This window comes from Cololabis saira, chromosome 4 (assembly GCF_033807715.1).
Source record: "Cololabis saira isolate AMF1-May2022 chromosome 4, fColSai1.1, whole genome shotgun sequence".
Classification (NCBI taxonomy): domain Eukaryota; kingdom Metazoa; phylum Chordata; class Actinopteri; order Beloniformes; family Belonidae; genus Cololabis; species Cololabis saira.
In genome coordinates, this window is record NC_084590.1 from 41,082,012 (window position 1) to 41,099,164 (window position 17,153).

Consider the following 17,153-nt stretch of genomic DNA (forward strand, 5'->3'; position numbering starts at 1 on the left):
GGATGACTTTTGTATTTTGTAAATCAAGAAGAGCAAACCATGCATTTCCATAAACGAAAATGTCACAGATAATTACTTTAAGCCCACTGAGTCCCTGAGATATTTGCTGATATTCTCTGTTTCACTTTGCCAGCCCCTCTGCCTCCTCCGACGGCTTTAGCTGTCACACTTTCAGAATCATATCCATCAATAGATGTCGGTCCTTGTTCCCCCCCCACACCGGAGTGTCCGTTCACCGGCAGAAACAGTGGCCGTCGTATAACATCATCTATCATCCTGGGGCCTTTGTTCGGCATCCTGTCTCGCACGGGGGCTTGCAGCCAGTGTGAGGGTGGCATTCTGTTTGACAGGCCGGTGCAGATGCTAAATGACAGTGACACAAAGAAGGGGCCCTCCACACGGGTCCTGACAGGGCTGTTTTCCATAGACGAGAGGCTTGACTTGACTTAAAGGCCCAACCCACAATCAGATTACAGCTTGGCCCCAGACACCTCTTTGGCCTGCCTTGTAATGTTTGTGATTCAGCTCGATGGGAAATGATGAAATGTTCTTTAAAGCCATCAGCAGTTTCTTTCTCTTTGTGTTGGTTGATCATTGTATTTATCGAGTGTCTTTGTGCAAACAAAACACTTTAGAAATGTCACCGAGCTTCGGCTGGTTTTAAAAAGGTAGGGATGGGAGCACTATGTGGACAAAGACAAAAAGAAAGAAAAGCAAGAATCTAACTTGCAGCATCGCTTGTGTTGAAGTGCCCTTGAGGTAGAAACTAAAACATTGTCTCTCTTACTGTAAGTCAAAGATTAGAGCATTTGCCAAATACCTCAAGACAAAATGCAATGATAATATTCATGAATGTGTTTCGGTTTTCCTTGTATCCATTTTTCTCCGATGCCCTCAAGGAGAACCGCTCTCCTAAACCCTTTTGTTAGAACGCTGCACATAAAGTACTTGCATATTTGCTGTCACATCTTTTGTTGGGATATTGATACTTGGACACATTTCCTCGCTGTAGTCGGATTACACGGCCTTCTGCAAAGTTGCCCTTCTTGCTTAGGTGTGCCGAGGCTGGTTTGGGGTTTGTAACCTCTTGTGTTGTTGTCTGGGCAGTTACTGTGTCATCCAAAGGCTGTTATCTTACAGGATTATGGTTTTCTGAAGCCTTAATGGTTTCCCATAATGCCATTCTCAAAGCACTTTTTTTTCCACATGAAACTAACTTCCATGTCTGTGAAACGTGTTGCAAAATGGCCAATATGTTTGACACACAACTTAAAAAGCTCTTTTGGATAATCAAAAATGTTTCAGTTAACTGCGCCTGCGAGTTACAGACATGGTGGGAAGCAAAGTAATTTATTAATGGCTTAATTTCAAAGCACCTTGAATGCAACTTTGATGTCCTCATTGTGTGGGATCCATTAGCGAGAGGAAAAGTCTGCTTTGATTTGCATCTGGCCAAATAAATGAAATATAAATGCAGGGTTTTTATAGATCAGAGGTAGCTCGGGGAGGATGTGCATCTTTGAATCCATCAGTCGGTATAATGCAGATCAAAGCAAAGGGCAAAGACCACGCAGCGTAATGTGACAGAACGCCCATCTCGATCCAACGTGTTGCTGCCTGTGGAGGGAAATCACTTTGTTTGTCGGTGGGATGCCGGAAAACACACTGTTTTACAGATTTCAAATGCAAATGTATGTTGCAATAAGATGATACGCTAAGAATATGCCATTAACTGCTGGTGCTAATCAAGGGATGCACAGCCAGCGACCAGAGTCAGTCAGATCTCTGTGGATCTGTCACCAATCCAGGGCTTTTTTTTTTTTTTTTTACTTCTGGTTAATAAGTGCATTATAATGAGTGAGTCGCTGGGAAGCAGAGTGGAAGTAGTTTTCCACTCACTTGATGTGCACAAATCCACTTTATTTGAGCTCCGGTGGCTTGTTAATGTTATTTTGTTTGTTTTCAAATTGAATATTTTTCATAAAATAGTTAAAACTGTTTTGTAAAAAAAAAGAAAATGAGGAAAAAAATACATTCAAATAAGTTAAAAATACAACTGAAAAGGATAAAGTAGTTTCACGGTGAGTACAGAGTTTCTTAAGATTAATAATGAACAATTATACATTATACAACTACTGAAATGCCAGGGATCAACTGGTTGATTATGTTGCTGATTTATATGTGGCTGATTACAGTTGACTTATTACATGAAATAAAGAAAGAACAGAATAAACCAAAATAACAATTATTTACGCAACATAGCACCAGTCCACAACAGAACTCCTCTCGAGCTACTTTTCACAGAAAATAAGCAACTTCTGTGTTTTCCAATTAATTAATATTATTCAACGTTCCAATTCCGTCCAATTTGTTATAATCCATTTATAATCCGTTTTATATTCCAGTTCAGTCCAATTGAAAGTCATACAATGCCAGTTCCTGAGAGAAAAGCATTAACATGACTGAACTGCAGTGCAGTTTAGTAGATGATTACTCACAATCGTCACAAAGGCACGAAACGGATGGGCTATAGGTCTACATTTACAGGATGGGTTCACAGGTTGCTTCCGTCTCGGCTTCCTGATAACACGTTTTATGCATTTTGCCGCGCCTAGAAAGATGGATTCGTGCCTCAGTGGAATGTCAGACAACTTTGTCTCTTTCTTCTGTGACAACAGGGCGCTGCCCTTTTCAGCAGCAGCGTTTTGATACCATCACGGGGTATGACAAAGCTCATCTCTGCTGAATAAGGTACTTCACGCCGGCCCGTAGGACAGATATGGATTTAGAAACGCAATATCTAGGAGGCTGTCTCAGGATCTTCAGTGCAGGACTTGAGCTTTATCTTCTCGGAGCCCAGATGTCCGACATTTACCTCAAAGTTTGACTTTTCTGTGTTAACTTTTTTTCAAAAAGAGTCTCAATGCAAAAAAAGACTTGATACTTTAAGCCCTGCAACGGTTTGATCTTGCTATAAAAATGTGGAGAAAGTGAGCTTTAAAAGAGGCTGTTCACATGCAGTTCACCAGAAGAAAGGCTCACTCAATCAGATGAGGGTTCGGCCTTCTCCTCGGGCTAGAAGTTAACAATTTTGTTCGTCCAGCCTTCTTTCTTTCATTTGGAAGAACCTGCGGAGAATTTGCCGTACCCAGTTTTTGCCTGCAACACCTGATCCTTTAATTGTAACAGCATCCCTCCCTCCGCCTCGCCGATCTTTGGTGCAGAGCTGAAATTCCACGCTGCTTTTCTTTGAGGGGCTGGCCGCTGCGACGGCCCTTTCATATGCCGCTGCACGCTTCTTCATTCACGTAAGAGAGACCCGGAGCAGGGCAGCGAAGCTTTCTTGCATTAGGAACGATAGTGCTGGTGATTACGTGGACACCCCTCGGATTGAAAGGTGATGTGTTTTTCAGAAAAAGGAAAGGTGGATTCGGGAGACGGGTCTGGGGGGCTGACAGGTGAGCCGCGTTTGAAAGGCCCTGCTGCCGAACGCAAGCTGCTTCCTGTGACAGCTTCATCTGTGAAAGCATATTCTCCGAGGGGCCCGGCGCCGGCCCGGGGATCACCGAGACCGTTTAAGATTACATGTCTGCCGGCAGGGTAGCAGCAGATAGGTGAAAATAATTGGCTTCGTCACCGTCCAACCCCCCCCTCCGCCTCCCCGCCCCTTTCGCCCTTGCCGGTGATGACAAACAAAGTGCCACGTAAGAGGAGCCCAGCCTGCACCTGAGCTACTCGTCCGATTCATGACGATGCTGCTCCCCAGCGTCGGTGGCATATGATCAGGAGATGCCACCCCACCCCACCCCCCATCGCTGATTGGGTGTTAAAGAGGTTGCAGACCTAGTTTCATGCAATTAGTGGAGGAATGCCAGGCGCTAATGGAGCACAGAAGTGTTGGGAAAGCATGATGATGGGATTGTTGGGGCTAGGGAAAGTGAAAAAAAGGAGGTCATTCGCCCACAGGAAGAGCGGTTCAGTCGAGTATGTTAGACAATACACTGCAACGGACGTTTGGGAAATGATCTGCACACAACATGCTTTTGAGTGAGGGGCTTATTAGGGGGGAACCTTGGTGGAATGTGAGATGGCTCAGGATGATGTGATAAATATTATTGAAGTAATGCAGATGGTTGGGCACAGGGGACGACTCAGGGGGGGGGGGGGGGGGGGGGAAACGGTGCTGAATGGGAATTTCTGTCGTAATTACGCTCTAATCTGTGTTGACGGCAGATGCAGTGTTGTTTCTTTCCCGAGACCGTCGGCCAATTTTGATTCGTTCAGACACGGCCGCCCGGAAGGAACAAAAACGGAAGACAGTGAGACGTGCAAAATACGATATGGATGATTTAAACGTTAAGATTTGAATATGCGACTATCACAGAACGGGGGAGGATTTTTTTAAGACGGATCAAACGGGTTCCAGGATGAATGAAAATCAGGGACGGAAAAAAGATCTGGATCAGTTTGTTGCATTGTCAGATTGCCCTGCAAGATCTGAGCAGCGACATTCTGTGTTTTACCCTTTTATGTCCTCCATAAAATCAGATTTGATACTAGATGTTCAGTTTTATGGAGTTTTTCATATACACGAGGATCTGGCCCAACGGTGGCAGAAATATATAACACCTTTTGATCCTGGACTCAGTGTTTATAGACCACTTTTGTGTCCCATTAAAAGCTCCAAGTCTGACGCCTCAGCAGAACTGTTGGCATGGCCCGGAGAGGCCGGCGAAACTGGCCAATCAGAGACGGACGGACCCTTCTGAGAGGATGCTGGGTCTCCAGCCTGTGTTTTTGGACAATATGTGTAAAAACGAGGACGTGCTCTGCTGGATTTTTCATGGCAACTTTAAAGGGGACATATAACGCCCCTTTTTCAGGAGTTGAAACAACGTCCTGATGTCCCCCATGATATGTCTGTGTCACGTTTTGGTCCAGAGCGGTACGGCATGACAGCACTCATTTCAATGCGCTTGAAAAACTCTGTGGATTGCAGCCGGTGTTTGGGGGCGGAGCCTCCCAATTAACCCCACCCCCTCTTTTTGTTGCATCTTTTGAAATCAGTGGGACAGCTTTTCTTAAGAAACAGCAAATGCAGCATGGGTGGCAACAAAGATGGGGATGTGGGTTAATTCTTCTTCTGTTTCAGTATTTTCCATCCTTATCGATGTTTAAATGTTTCAGAACCCATGGTAACAGTGTTTTCATGGATTTCTAAAGATGTAATCATACAATGCCTCCGCTACGTGACGGCACTCCTTCATCTTAACATGAAACTCCAGGAAGTTCAGAGTTGGACAAGTCCCTGCCTGCACCTTCAACGACAGAACGGTGTCTGTTGGGACAAGCGCCCGCAGCCCCGTAGGCCTCGCAGCAGCGCTGAATAGGACTGTTGTTTCACTGTTGCCATGTGAATGATCGGCCATGAATCACCCTTGATATTCCCGCACCGTAGCATGTACGCATGGATATACATCAGTTACAGGCGGCTCAGGAGATACAGGGATTCCTAGGAACTGTCACGCGGCCGAGGCCCTGTCAAAATACACAATGAGGCCGTTGGCTTGAATAAATAAGCCTGACCCGGTGAAAAGAGGAAGTCAGCGCTGCGCTTTTCCAGAGGCACAATGTCCTGGTTGCAGATGTTGGGCCTGGATGTGTGTACTCGGGTGCATTTTCACCGCCCCTCCAGATGCACAGCTCCTCGCAGGATAATGGCAGGGGACGGACACTGAGTGGCTGTCAAACCCCCGAAGCTTGTTTGCACAAAGCGGCGGCTGAGGCATTTGCAGCTGGCAGCGGCGCTTGCGGGGTTTTCAGGCGTCCAATGTTGGCCATGTCGCGGTGAGACGAATGTGTGGAAATTATACGTGACTCTGGTCGCAGAGTAAGCTGTGGCAGAAGCGGCCACACCCAGCTCGCCCACATGTCTGCACCAGTGGGAAAAAAAAAAGAAAAGGGGGAAAAAAGCAGCAAGGGTGACATCAGCGGTGGACTGAGCAGTTCAACCGGTCTGTGGATGGGAGTCGTAATCCACAAAAGCCGTTAAAGTCACCACGGGCTGTTTGGCCTGTTCTGTTTGTGTGTGTGTGTGCGTGTGTGTGTGTGTGTGAGCTTTTACTAAAGGAGGAATGATTGTATAGTGTGTAAGTGCACAGGGGATATGTTTGTTTTTTGGGAGAAGTGTGTTGAGGGTGTCATTTCGACGCTGTGAAATCAGGGGATTATGATGGCCAACTTTGCACAAGTGGACCCTGCTGTTGCCAAATGTGTCACATACTGTATTTGCTGCGGACGGGTAGACGTGCATCCTTGGTCTTGATTCATGGTGATGCATGTGCACCGCCCTGCTTTTAGTAGTTAATCCTTCCAGGTGAATAATACTTGTGAGGACAAAGCAGTGGATTTGATAAAACAGCTGCCAGACGAGGGGACGACATGACACCGTCTTATTATCTGTTGCTCACCTGAATTTGACTCGTTCTGACATTGAGAGTAAGATGGGTTTTGTTTATTTGTATATATTTGTTTTTGCGACGAGTCACTGACACTGGGCTAACTTTGAAGATCCCTTCTTGAATCTTATTCCCACTTGACTCCATCTTCCAGCGTTCTCAGCATTCGTTATGTAAAAAACATTTATGCAGTTTCAGAACAAATTGTGGATTTTTTTTGTTGGCTGCTGTGTCAGAAGAAAAAAATATATATTAGGTATTTACATACATACATATACATATATATATAATATATAATATATATATATATATATATATATATATATATATATATATATATATATATATATATATATATATATATATATATATATATATATATATATATATATATATATATATATATATATATATATATATATATATATATATATATATATAGAGAGAGAGAGAGAGAGAGAGAGAGCAGCAGCATCAGGATGGGATGAGCTGCCCAATTTTAGATAGATTTTTAAAGTGGAGCCAAAGTCACGATGCTGAAATAGAATGGAGGAGGCACTTAAATGAAGCTTCTCGGCTTTGAAAGGCACCATTACACTTTTTCATCGCAGGGCTGATAACTAAACCCTGCAAAATGACCTCTTACGTTACCCGGAATTTCACTTGGAATCTGAGAAACTTCAGATGTAATGTGGACAAAAGTCTAATGTGCCACTCAAACCTCTCAGTTTTGGGCCCGATAGGAACTTCGACATGAGAATTGTGTAGATTTCGAGAGCAGGATCGGTTCTGACACCATTCTCTGACATTTCTGGACGATCTCGACACCAACCGGCGCTACGACTCTAACCTTTTCCTCCCTCCCTGCCTACACATGTCCCTTCTCTACGTCATTTGTATTTACTGAGTTCCTGACTTTTATAAAAGTAATTTTCAGTGAAACTTTTCTTTCCTCTGTATAATCCACTAGTTTCAACAGCTTTGACGCACAAAAACCTCAACAATAAAGCAACTGAACTGCTTCCTTTTCTCTTGCTGTGACTTCCTGCAATTAAATAAGTGACTATTCAACTCCCGCAGGCAGGCTGCTTACTCACGCTTTTCACACTTCTGTTTCTGCGTATTGTTTTGTCCCGATATTACATCTATTTCCTGCATCTGTGCAGTTGCTGCCAGGGCTGGAAAGCAGGTGTGCTGGCAGACATGACCCGCGTATTACACATCCACCGTCATCGTTGACAACTGTGTACCCGTTTAGCTTCACACTGCAATCCAGAGAACTCTTGATCGTCTGAATTTGAAGCACTTCTATTGAGGGGTTTGGTGACAGAAGCTTTAATTTTTTTTGAAAAGGCTGAAAAAGTTTGTTAAACTGGTTTATTTAATGCAAAATGCATTTACACCTCCACTTTCCTCACATAAAGGACTCACGAAATTAGATTTGGAAGTGTTAGGTGCAGACAAGCGGCAACTTTCCAGAGAAATAATAGTGTCTTTGAATCCTTTTCTCATATTAGTACATAGAGTACGTGTTAGGTGCACATTAACATCTGTCGAGTGCATGTTCTGATCTTTTAAAGCCGTTCTGTCTAGCAACACCACTTCTGACCACACAAGAGCATATAGCGTCGTTGCGGTGGTAAATATTATGCAAGTGATTTGGGAGGGTCCAGCACATCTTATAATACCACTTTATCTCCATAGAGATGCGCTTTGAGGCGCCTCACACCAGAGGATGAGACATGAACTGTATAATATGACACCCCCATGTGGTCAGAAGTGGTAGTACTACATAGGGTGGCTTTAGGGTGGAAGTGACATATATGTACTACACTGGGAATTAGCAAATTTCAACCTTAGTTTAGTTAGTATGGTTTGATTCGACTGCTCATCTAGGCTATTTCTATTAGTTTGTCTAGAAAACATTTGTAGGCTACCCTTTCCAGATCCTTCCACTTTTTTAGCCAAGGGCACATTGGTGCATAGCATCGCTTCTTTGGCAGCTGTTTACAGATCTTGTTCGGCGAACAATACCTCATTCACCATTTGTTTAGACAATTCTGCAGCTTAACTACCCGTGGGACATTTTTCTGGAAAGTTCCCAGAAATCTAGCGGCCTATCTTTGCCCCCTTTTGCAGCCCTGCATGCATTGAACACACAATGCAGCCAGTGTGAAGCCAGCCTTGAACCGTGCATGCATCGCAGCTCCAACTGTAACAGTCCTGTCACAACAGATTTGATGGAGTTCAGCGACCAGTACTTTCACTGGCATCAAAGAAATACGATTTCACTTAAAAAATGAAAAATAAATTATGTGTATGGGATCCCTTTTGCAGTTTTCACCATTTGTGCCTCACTATAGCATAATGGAAATATTTCTGTGAGTGATTTTTTCTTTTTCTTTAAAGCTAACCAGGACCACACACGGGGGGGGGGGGTATTTGAATGAAGGCCTTGTTTACAATCAACAACACACTGAGCCCTGACGCATGCTTTGTGAGGGCTTTTTCGTACCTGCGGAGATGATCTACGGCGTGTTTACACAACATCCATGTATTAAATGTCACATGACTGTGGACTAAGTGCCTCACTTAAAACCTCCGTTCAGTTTCCCTCAGCTTCTTGTCAATAAGTGCAAAGAGACAAACGTCATGTGGATACAAACGGCCATCTTTTCAAAATGTTTGCATACATTTTACGACATAAATGCACATCTGTCTTGATGGTCCTTCGCGGTCCTTTAATCAGCGTGATTAAATCAGTCGAATGTGTTCCCAATCGTCGTCTGCAAACAAGCCATATTGTTATTCAGCGGCTCCTCAAGGATATTTTCTGCTGCTTTGGTCCCGTAATGCAGTTCTGAGCTGTGCACTGATGCTCATATGAAAATTTGATGCACTACACACTTGGCTTCTCCCCCCTTCACTGCACCGGGGCAAAACAAGCCTCTCCCTCCCGCACACCCATTTGATCTGGCATCCCAGCTGTTTCTCAGCTCTGTCCTCTCCATAAACCTTGCGGCTTCTCTCTCTCTCTTTCTCATCCTCTCGTCTCTTCAAATGTGCAAAAACCCTAAATAACAGGCTCGTGTGTGCCCCGTGTAGCTCCAGCGAGGTACTTCTCGGTTCTGACAGGAGCCACTGTGAAGCTTGCATCTCCTCCTCCTGAAAAACTCACTCCCCCACTGACATTTTTTAAGGTGTCACGAATGGCAGATGCACTGGAACGTAGCCTGTGTGTGTGCTTTTAAGAAACCACCTGGGGAAAAACCTGCTTCACTAGCCTAAAGTGGACTTTGGTCCATTGTACTCTATTTCTTTCCCCCCCGCTATTGATTTCTGGAGTTTCGTGCCGTAAATGGCAAAAGTGAAATGAAACTCTGACGCGGCAGAGTTCTTTGAAGGCTGTGTGGGAACACGCCCCCCCCCCTCTGCTCTCCCCAGTAAACTGCCAATGAAACTCTTTGAAACAACTTTGCAAAGTTCTTCCTCCGACGTTCCTTCATCAGGATCGTCGCGCACTGGCAAGGTGCGGCGCGGCATATCGCTAAATGCATAAAAGGAGACACAGAAGCGGCGTCTGATAAAATGATTCTCTGAGGAACGAGAGCTCAGCTCCGTCTGTCACATCATCATCCCACTATTTGTCTATTTTTGTTTCTCTCTCTCTGAATTACTTATTAAACTCCCCCGTCCTCCATCAACGTGTCCTCTCCTTCCAGAGTAGCGGCGGTGTGTCTTTAACCCTCGCATGGAAACTCTTCTCAGGGCTTCTCGCCCTCTTTTGTTGGGTTTTTATGTTGGTGATCCCTCAGATGAGCTCCAGAACCACACAGAACAGGCCACAGTCAGTATAAACATGTCGAAGGCGAATCTCAGGTTGTTTGCCTCAGCAATGTCAGTCAAGGACATTATTATCTCAAGGGAAGGACACACACACACACACTCACACACACACACGTGTTTGCATGCATGCAATAATGCTGAACTGCTATTTCATTCTCGCTCTCGCTATGCTGAACTTATTGAATATTTTGCAAGATGAAATTTAAATGTATTCCACCGTTGTTGTTGTTTTTTTATTTTATTCATCAGCACCCTCCGGTTTCAGGAGGACACACGGGTTAATGAATTCCAAAGCGAAGGAGATCCCTGTTTTTCAGAAACATAAGCCGAACTGTGTTTCATCCACACAAGTTTTCCACCAAATCCCAACTTGCAAGAACTGAACTGCCAGAAAATCTGGTGCCAGGACTCGGAGCAATCTGTGAAACGTGAACCGCCTATTTTTCCCGAGACTCTGGCCTCGCGTGCCGTCATGTAAGACGGCGGTTAGGTCAAGGACGTGTCACTCAGGGTCTTTTTTTTTTTCAGGGACAAAATTGCACCGATTCGTCTCAGTTTTGAGGCGTGATGCTCTGATACGGCTGAAAGACACGCAGCGAGCACCCAAAGTGTCGGGGAAGTGCTCGGCAGAAACTTGTCTAATTACGTTAAGCGTCGATGCGACTGAAATAGAAACGTCAGCTCGGTCTGTGTGAAATCGTAGCCGCACATGCGGGGTGAATTCGGAACAGTGCAGCTTTACATAATTCATGGCTCGGTTTGAGAATTTGTTTTAGTGGCATGACATCCACGGAGCCACACTGCTGCACCCCGTGTGCCACAGTTCACCGGCGGAGCTGTGTGGGTGCTCGCACTTGAAATCTCCTCCGATTTAGCCCACCGACCCGCTTAGAGAAACACAGCCAGACTAAAAGACAGTTATTATTGTGGTATTGTAATCATTTGTAAAGCATTTAACAAGGAAGGCTTTCATGTGTTGGAAATTATTGCCATGGGAGTTAATTTATCTCTCCAACATTTTAGTCTCTAGAAAATCGGCTTTCTAAGGATGGAGGCTGAAGGTGCCTTTTCAAATTAAATGCATCCATTTTTTATTTTTTCCCCTACTCTGTTTGTGTCCTTCAACAACAAAACGTGTCTTTTTTGTGCCGTCCTTGTTGATTTCTGCTTCTTCCTGTGAGTTTCATGATACTTAAAAAAGAAAATGATGGGGTTTCACTTTTCTAATGAGCACACGTACCACTCAGAGCCTGCAAATGTTATTGACTTACAAGCATGAAAAATGAGATATTTTTAAATTGAACATAAAAAGACATCAGCGTTTTATGCCTGGGCCACCGAAGTGCGCGGACATCATTTATTCTTAATGTTTGCGCGAGGTTATTTTGGTTTAATGGTCAGTGCTGTGCGTTTTCAGACCACGGGAAACATTTTTCTTTTTATCATACTTACACCACAGGGATCTTTTTGTCTTTGTTCCTACTTCAGAGTTGTAGCTTCCTCAACACGACTGTGACCGTGAAGCATCTCTTATATATTCATGCATGTACGGTTCCAGATCATGTGACTGTAAAGTGCAACGGCCAGAAAGCACCATTACGAGGGAACCTTCTCTAATTGTCCTAAAATGTACCAAGTACTAACCCAAACACAACACTGATGAATGGACTCAACTGATCTGAAATTCTGACGTGAATTTTTATGTCACTTCAGGGTTACTGTCGTCACCGCCATTACCACTGAAGACCAAAGGTACGTTGTCTTATGGGAGATCTTTTATTCCCTGTAACTCAGAGGTTCCTACGACTCTTTGGTCCACATGACCACCTGGTGGATTTCCACTGGAGGTGGTCTGGGTTGGAACCATTGAGCTCCAAGGTGTCCTCCTTGGTCCTTTTTAAGCTGCTGTGTTTCCACTACGCTGTCTCTACTCTGATCAGAGGCCACTAGTGCCCAAAAAACTCCCAACGCGTTCCTTTCAGGGCTGTTCCTGGTAAATGAGACATGTGCCAACAACCTACCAATGCCGTCATCTCATACCAGGAACATCTCTGACTGAAACCTTGGGAAAGTGTGTGATTTCTCTCGGTGTCTGTGTGCTTTCCTTCAGGTGAAACTAAATCACACATCAGGTGAAGTGATTAGAAACCGGGCATAGGGGTTGATGGGTATTTCCTCGCTTTCCAATTGGTTTATGTTGCCAAATCAACAAGCAGCACACAATAGAGAAGACCCTGACATAGGGCTGTGCGATTAATCGATTTTAAATCTAAATCGGATTTATTAATCACAATCGATGTTAAAAAAAGGAAAATCGGAAAATGGATTTTCCTTTTTTGCAGCTGGCTGCATTACAGACAGAGCTCGTCTAGTCATCTTTGTTTGGTCAAGAAAATCGTAAATGTTGTCACTTTACGAAACTCAAGGAGGATTTACAGTATCTTTCAATTGCACTTCATTCCCAATAGGGAAATTTGTTTGCTTTTTTTTTTTTTAAATAAAGATAAAATATTTGAAACAATTTATTCCATTGTCTTTTGTAGTTTTACCAAAGAAATCGAAATCGAAAATCGGGTTTTCAGAGAAAAAAATCTGGATTTTATTTTTGTCCAAAATCGCCCAGCCCTACCCTGACATCCAGAAGTGCTGAGTCAGCTAAAAGAAACTTTCAACATAAGTGAAAACAAAGAAAGGAATTTAGATAAAACATTCATGAAAAAAGACATTAGAGATTCGTCATGGCAGCTTTGGAAAAAGTTAACAGTAATTTAGATGCACGGAGTAGAAAACTAGGAGAACGATGCAGTAAAATAGTAGATGGCAACATAACCCTTGTGATTGGATGTGATCCAGCTGCTTTGTGGGTGTGTTTTTAACAATTTACAATCACAGAAATGTGTTTTGAAGTTTTTCTCATACTTAATTTTCTCTTCAACACTATTGTGAAAGTGTAAAGTGGCTGCTGCGGTGGGGGGAGGGGAGGGGGCTTTTGCACGTAGACTGCAGTCATGCAAGAACAGCAAAAAGTTATTCATCAGGAAGTAATTTAAAAGAAATGGCCCTGTGCAAAGCTCAGAGAACTGCAAATGACAGAAGAAGAAGAGAAAAACCCAACAGCTGTATCTGCAGGTCTCGGTTAGCATGTTAACCGTTACAGTTTAGGGCAGGACAGTAAAAAACAGACTGAACCAGTCTGGCCTGTTTGATGGGTTTGTCAGGGTAGCGTCACTTCTCTCTAATAAAAAAAAAAAAAGCATTACACTTAGTTTTGCAAAGCTGCATTTGAACAGGGTTCTCGGGTTAATGTCCAAAGTGAAGCCGCCTGGCTTTAAAGCACAAACCCCTCAACCAGCTCTGAAGCACGGGGGTGAAGGAGTGATGATCTGGGCTTGCAGTTATCGATACGCTGGTGTAGACTCCGTCATTCAGGTCATGGAGATCGTCAAAAATCTATTAAGAATCACATCTAAAGCCGTCTTCCTGACACCGCGAGCTTGGCTAAGATTGGGTCTCGGAACAAGACTAGGTAACCATTACCACCTGCAACAGGAAAGCTGACAAAGAGGATTGAACCAAAGTCCAGACCTGACTGAAAGGCTGTGGTTGGACCCTAAGAGTTGGGCATAAACAAATACCTGCAAACCTCAGTGAAATGAAGGACTCTTGGTAGCAAAAGTGAACCAAAATCCTCCACAACATTGAAAAGATTAATCATGTAAGACAGAAATTCCAGTTATTGCTACTAAAGGTAAATCTACAGTGGAGGATGTTGGATAATAGGATGCTTTGTGCATTTTTAAAAGTCCACAAACATTTGTTTTGTGTGTAAGACGTTTGTTTTAAATACAGGGGCAGCTAATAGTTGCCTGCAAGAGCTTTACTTTCCAAGAGTGTGGACCTGTAGTCGGTGTTCATGTCTGAACACGTAGAAGAATTCGTCTTTGGGGAACTGATCAACATTTAAAGTGGCTTTCAAACTGCAAAGATTTTGATGGCTCGTATGCTTGTGGGGATTTTTTTTATTTTTTTTTCTGTCGTAAATGTACAATTTCCTCATGATTGCTTTTGTAGACTTGAGCAGGGAGAGTTTGTGGTTGATGTGAAGCTCCATTTCATCAAACCTGAAGGAGCTCTTTCACTACGGTGACATGAGCTTCTGTGTTGGCTCTGAATGGTAAATAGTTGAACGAGCTGCACAAACTAAAAGCCTTTACAACACTTGGGACTCTTTTTAATGCTCGGCAGTGTGCTCTGAGGCCCCTAACTGCCGGCATTAGGGTGTCTAACTGAAGGAAAAATTGCATGTGGAAGTGATCTGATACAGTATATACCATTCAAAGCGGTATTAGTCACCTTGAACGTACTTGTGCACATCTGTGTCTAGAACTCTTTGGATTGGATTTATTTGTGTAACAAGACGGGTGAAGCTTTGAGTGCTCTGTTGTGCGCAATCACAGGACTGACTCATTTCAAGGTGTGCGAGGAAAAAAGCGTGTCCAGGCAGGTTGGCGATGTTGTTTACGCTCTTCTTGTGTTTTGAAATGTAACCAGCTGGCTATACGACGGGCAATTCTTACATTCTGACAGTGAGGATCCTTCAGGTGCTCGCCGGAGCGTGCCGGCGGGTGCAGCCGAGCCCGCTGATATGAAAGTTGAGAGCCATCAGCAAAGTTCAGTGATGTTTCACACTCCTGCTTTGATTGGTTTAAAGGGAGGGGAAAAAAAAAGAAGAAAGGCAGAACAAACAACCTTGGAGTTGTGTCCCGTCACAGTTCATCAGCCAAGCAAAGTCCAGCCGGCTGAGCTGTGGGAAAGAGGCGAGCGTCACCTCAGCCTGTCCGGGCCTGCTCATCCTTCAGGGGCGCGGCGGCCCATTAGCAAAGGCAGCGGAGGAGCCAGAGCAGACAGACTCTGTCCTTCAGCCGCCTAATCAGCCGAGGAGTAGGACGGGGACCTGGCTGCCCCCGCGCCGTGCTAACAAACAGTCAATAAGGATCCAACTGCATCCCTTACCGGACGCTTGGCCAGCCTCAAAGACGAGGCCTCGCCACGTGACGCTCCTTCTAACTAGGTCACAACGAGTTTTATTTTAGTGCAGCCGAGCACAACAGGAAAATGGCTATATAAATATTTAACCGCTTTCTTATTCATGCTTTTTTTTCTCCCTTCTTTCCACAACAGAGGGATTAAGACGAGAGAGGCGTTTGTATTCATAAAGTAAATTGCATTTCAAAACTACAGCGTGCGAGCAATATCATTGCTAACTGTTCGGGGAGTGGTAAAGACAATACGCCATTATTTTCTGCACGCCAATGATGTTCCCACCTCTCGGGGAAGAAACATCTTTGATCTTCGCTGGAATAAAAAAATAAATAAAAAGAAGTATTTAAATTGACTTTGACTTGGAATAATAGGCTGGTGTTGATAAACTCGACAAATCTTCCTCTTACATATGTATAGCTGCTATAAACAGAAACACATTTACATATAAGCTCGGCTGAGAACACTGTCAGGCTGACAAATGAGAAACAATTTAGGTAAAACATTATTTATCGTTTGTTTTGTTAAGCTGTCGTTAAAGGGCCTCATCCTCAGCCGCCGATGATGATTACAAACAGGAAAAGAGAAGACAGTTCATGATAGAACAAACAAGGAAAACCTTTTACCTCAGTCACGTGCAGCTCAGCTGAGGCCAGCGGATGCATCATGTATGAGGGGTCGGCTGTGCGACTGCGTAGCGTGCGAGCCTGCATCGTCGCTGGGCGGATAGAAGCAGCATGAACCCCGCATGGGGAGATCTTTAAACACATCAGTGGCCTTCATCAGCCATTGATTTATCTGACCAAAGACAGCGACAGCATCTGGTGGGAGTCGTACATGTGCCGCGGGAGTATAAATGAGAACTTTAGATGATACGTGTGTCTATAATATGTGAAACTGTTACACGGCTTTGACAGCTAGAGGTTCAGTAATTGACCGGATCGATCAGATCTCCATCCCATCGGCTTTAAACAATAATTTGCTGATATTGAGACCGATGCATCAAATAAACGTTGTTCTCATGTCCTTTTTTCTTCCAGTTGATTTTTTTATTTTCGGTACATTGTGTGTGCTTCAGCGTACAACCTTGGGAAGTCCTGTTTTTCTATCAGTAACCCAGTGATCATGCAGTCGTAGGGCGGCATGTTGCAGAAGTGTGTCGCTTTGAGCACAACGAAAGCAATTTGTAGAACCGGTAAGGTGAACAACAACCAAGACGTCAACAGACAACAGGCCGCCAACGCAATACTTGAAACTGCATAATGGAGCTGAACATGCAGGCGACGGATCACATTAGCGTGCATCTCAACCAGCTTTACTTACGCAGCACTTTTCATGCACAAATCCAGCACAACAGTGTTACGAAAGAAAAGTCAAGCGAATTACGGCGTAAGCTTGAAAACAATATGTAGATAATATGAGCTCTGAATAAGTCGGACCGTCGCTGGCATTAGAGGGCGTCTCCATACGAGTGCCAGCTGACCACCTGCTCTCACCATCTCCTCCCAGCTGTACACGCTCTACATGTACGGCTCTACTCAGAACAGAGCAGCACACCTTGCTCTCCGCTGCTCTATCCAAAGCAATGTTGAGAGCATGCATGCTGAGCTGTCTTGGATGATGTTGGAGGATCGACTAGCATGCAGCCTGATTATTTTTTTGAAAAATATCTGTATATTACGCAAACCTGGCTTCTTGTTTATGCAGCTTCTACCAACAAATAATAGACACAGCTATGATACCAGACTGGCCCTAGCTAATCACTTTTCTCTGACTATGCCCAGAACCAATGCATTGAAAAAAACAGTA

At 44.1% G+C, this 17,153-nt stretch overlaps 1 protein-coding gene across 8 annotated transcripts in view; it reads left to right on the forward strand.

Moving 5' to 3' along the window:
* nectin1b (nectin cell adhesion molecule 1b) overlaps window positions 1-17,153 on the forward strand; it is a 336,486-nt gene that overhangs the window by 32,848 nt on the left and 286,485 nt on the right. For 7 of the 8 annotated variants that reach the window (XM_061719802.1, XM_061719796.1, XM_061719799.1 and 4 more), the window contains exon 2: window positions 12,018-12,056. The exons of the other annotated variant lie outside the window; for it this stretch is intronic. In XM_061719802.1, the coding sequence (XP_061575786.1) occupies window positions 12,018-12,056 (39 nt within the window). The remainder of the gene's footprint in view (window positions 1-12,017; window positions 12,057-17,153) is intronic. 8 annotated transcript variants of the gene reach the window in all.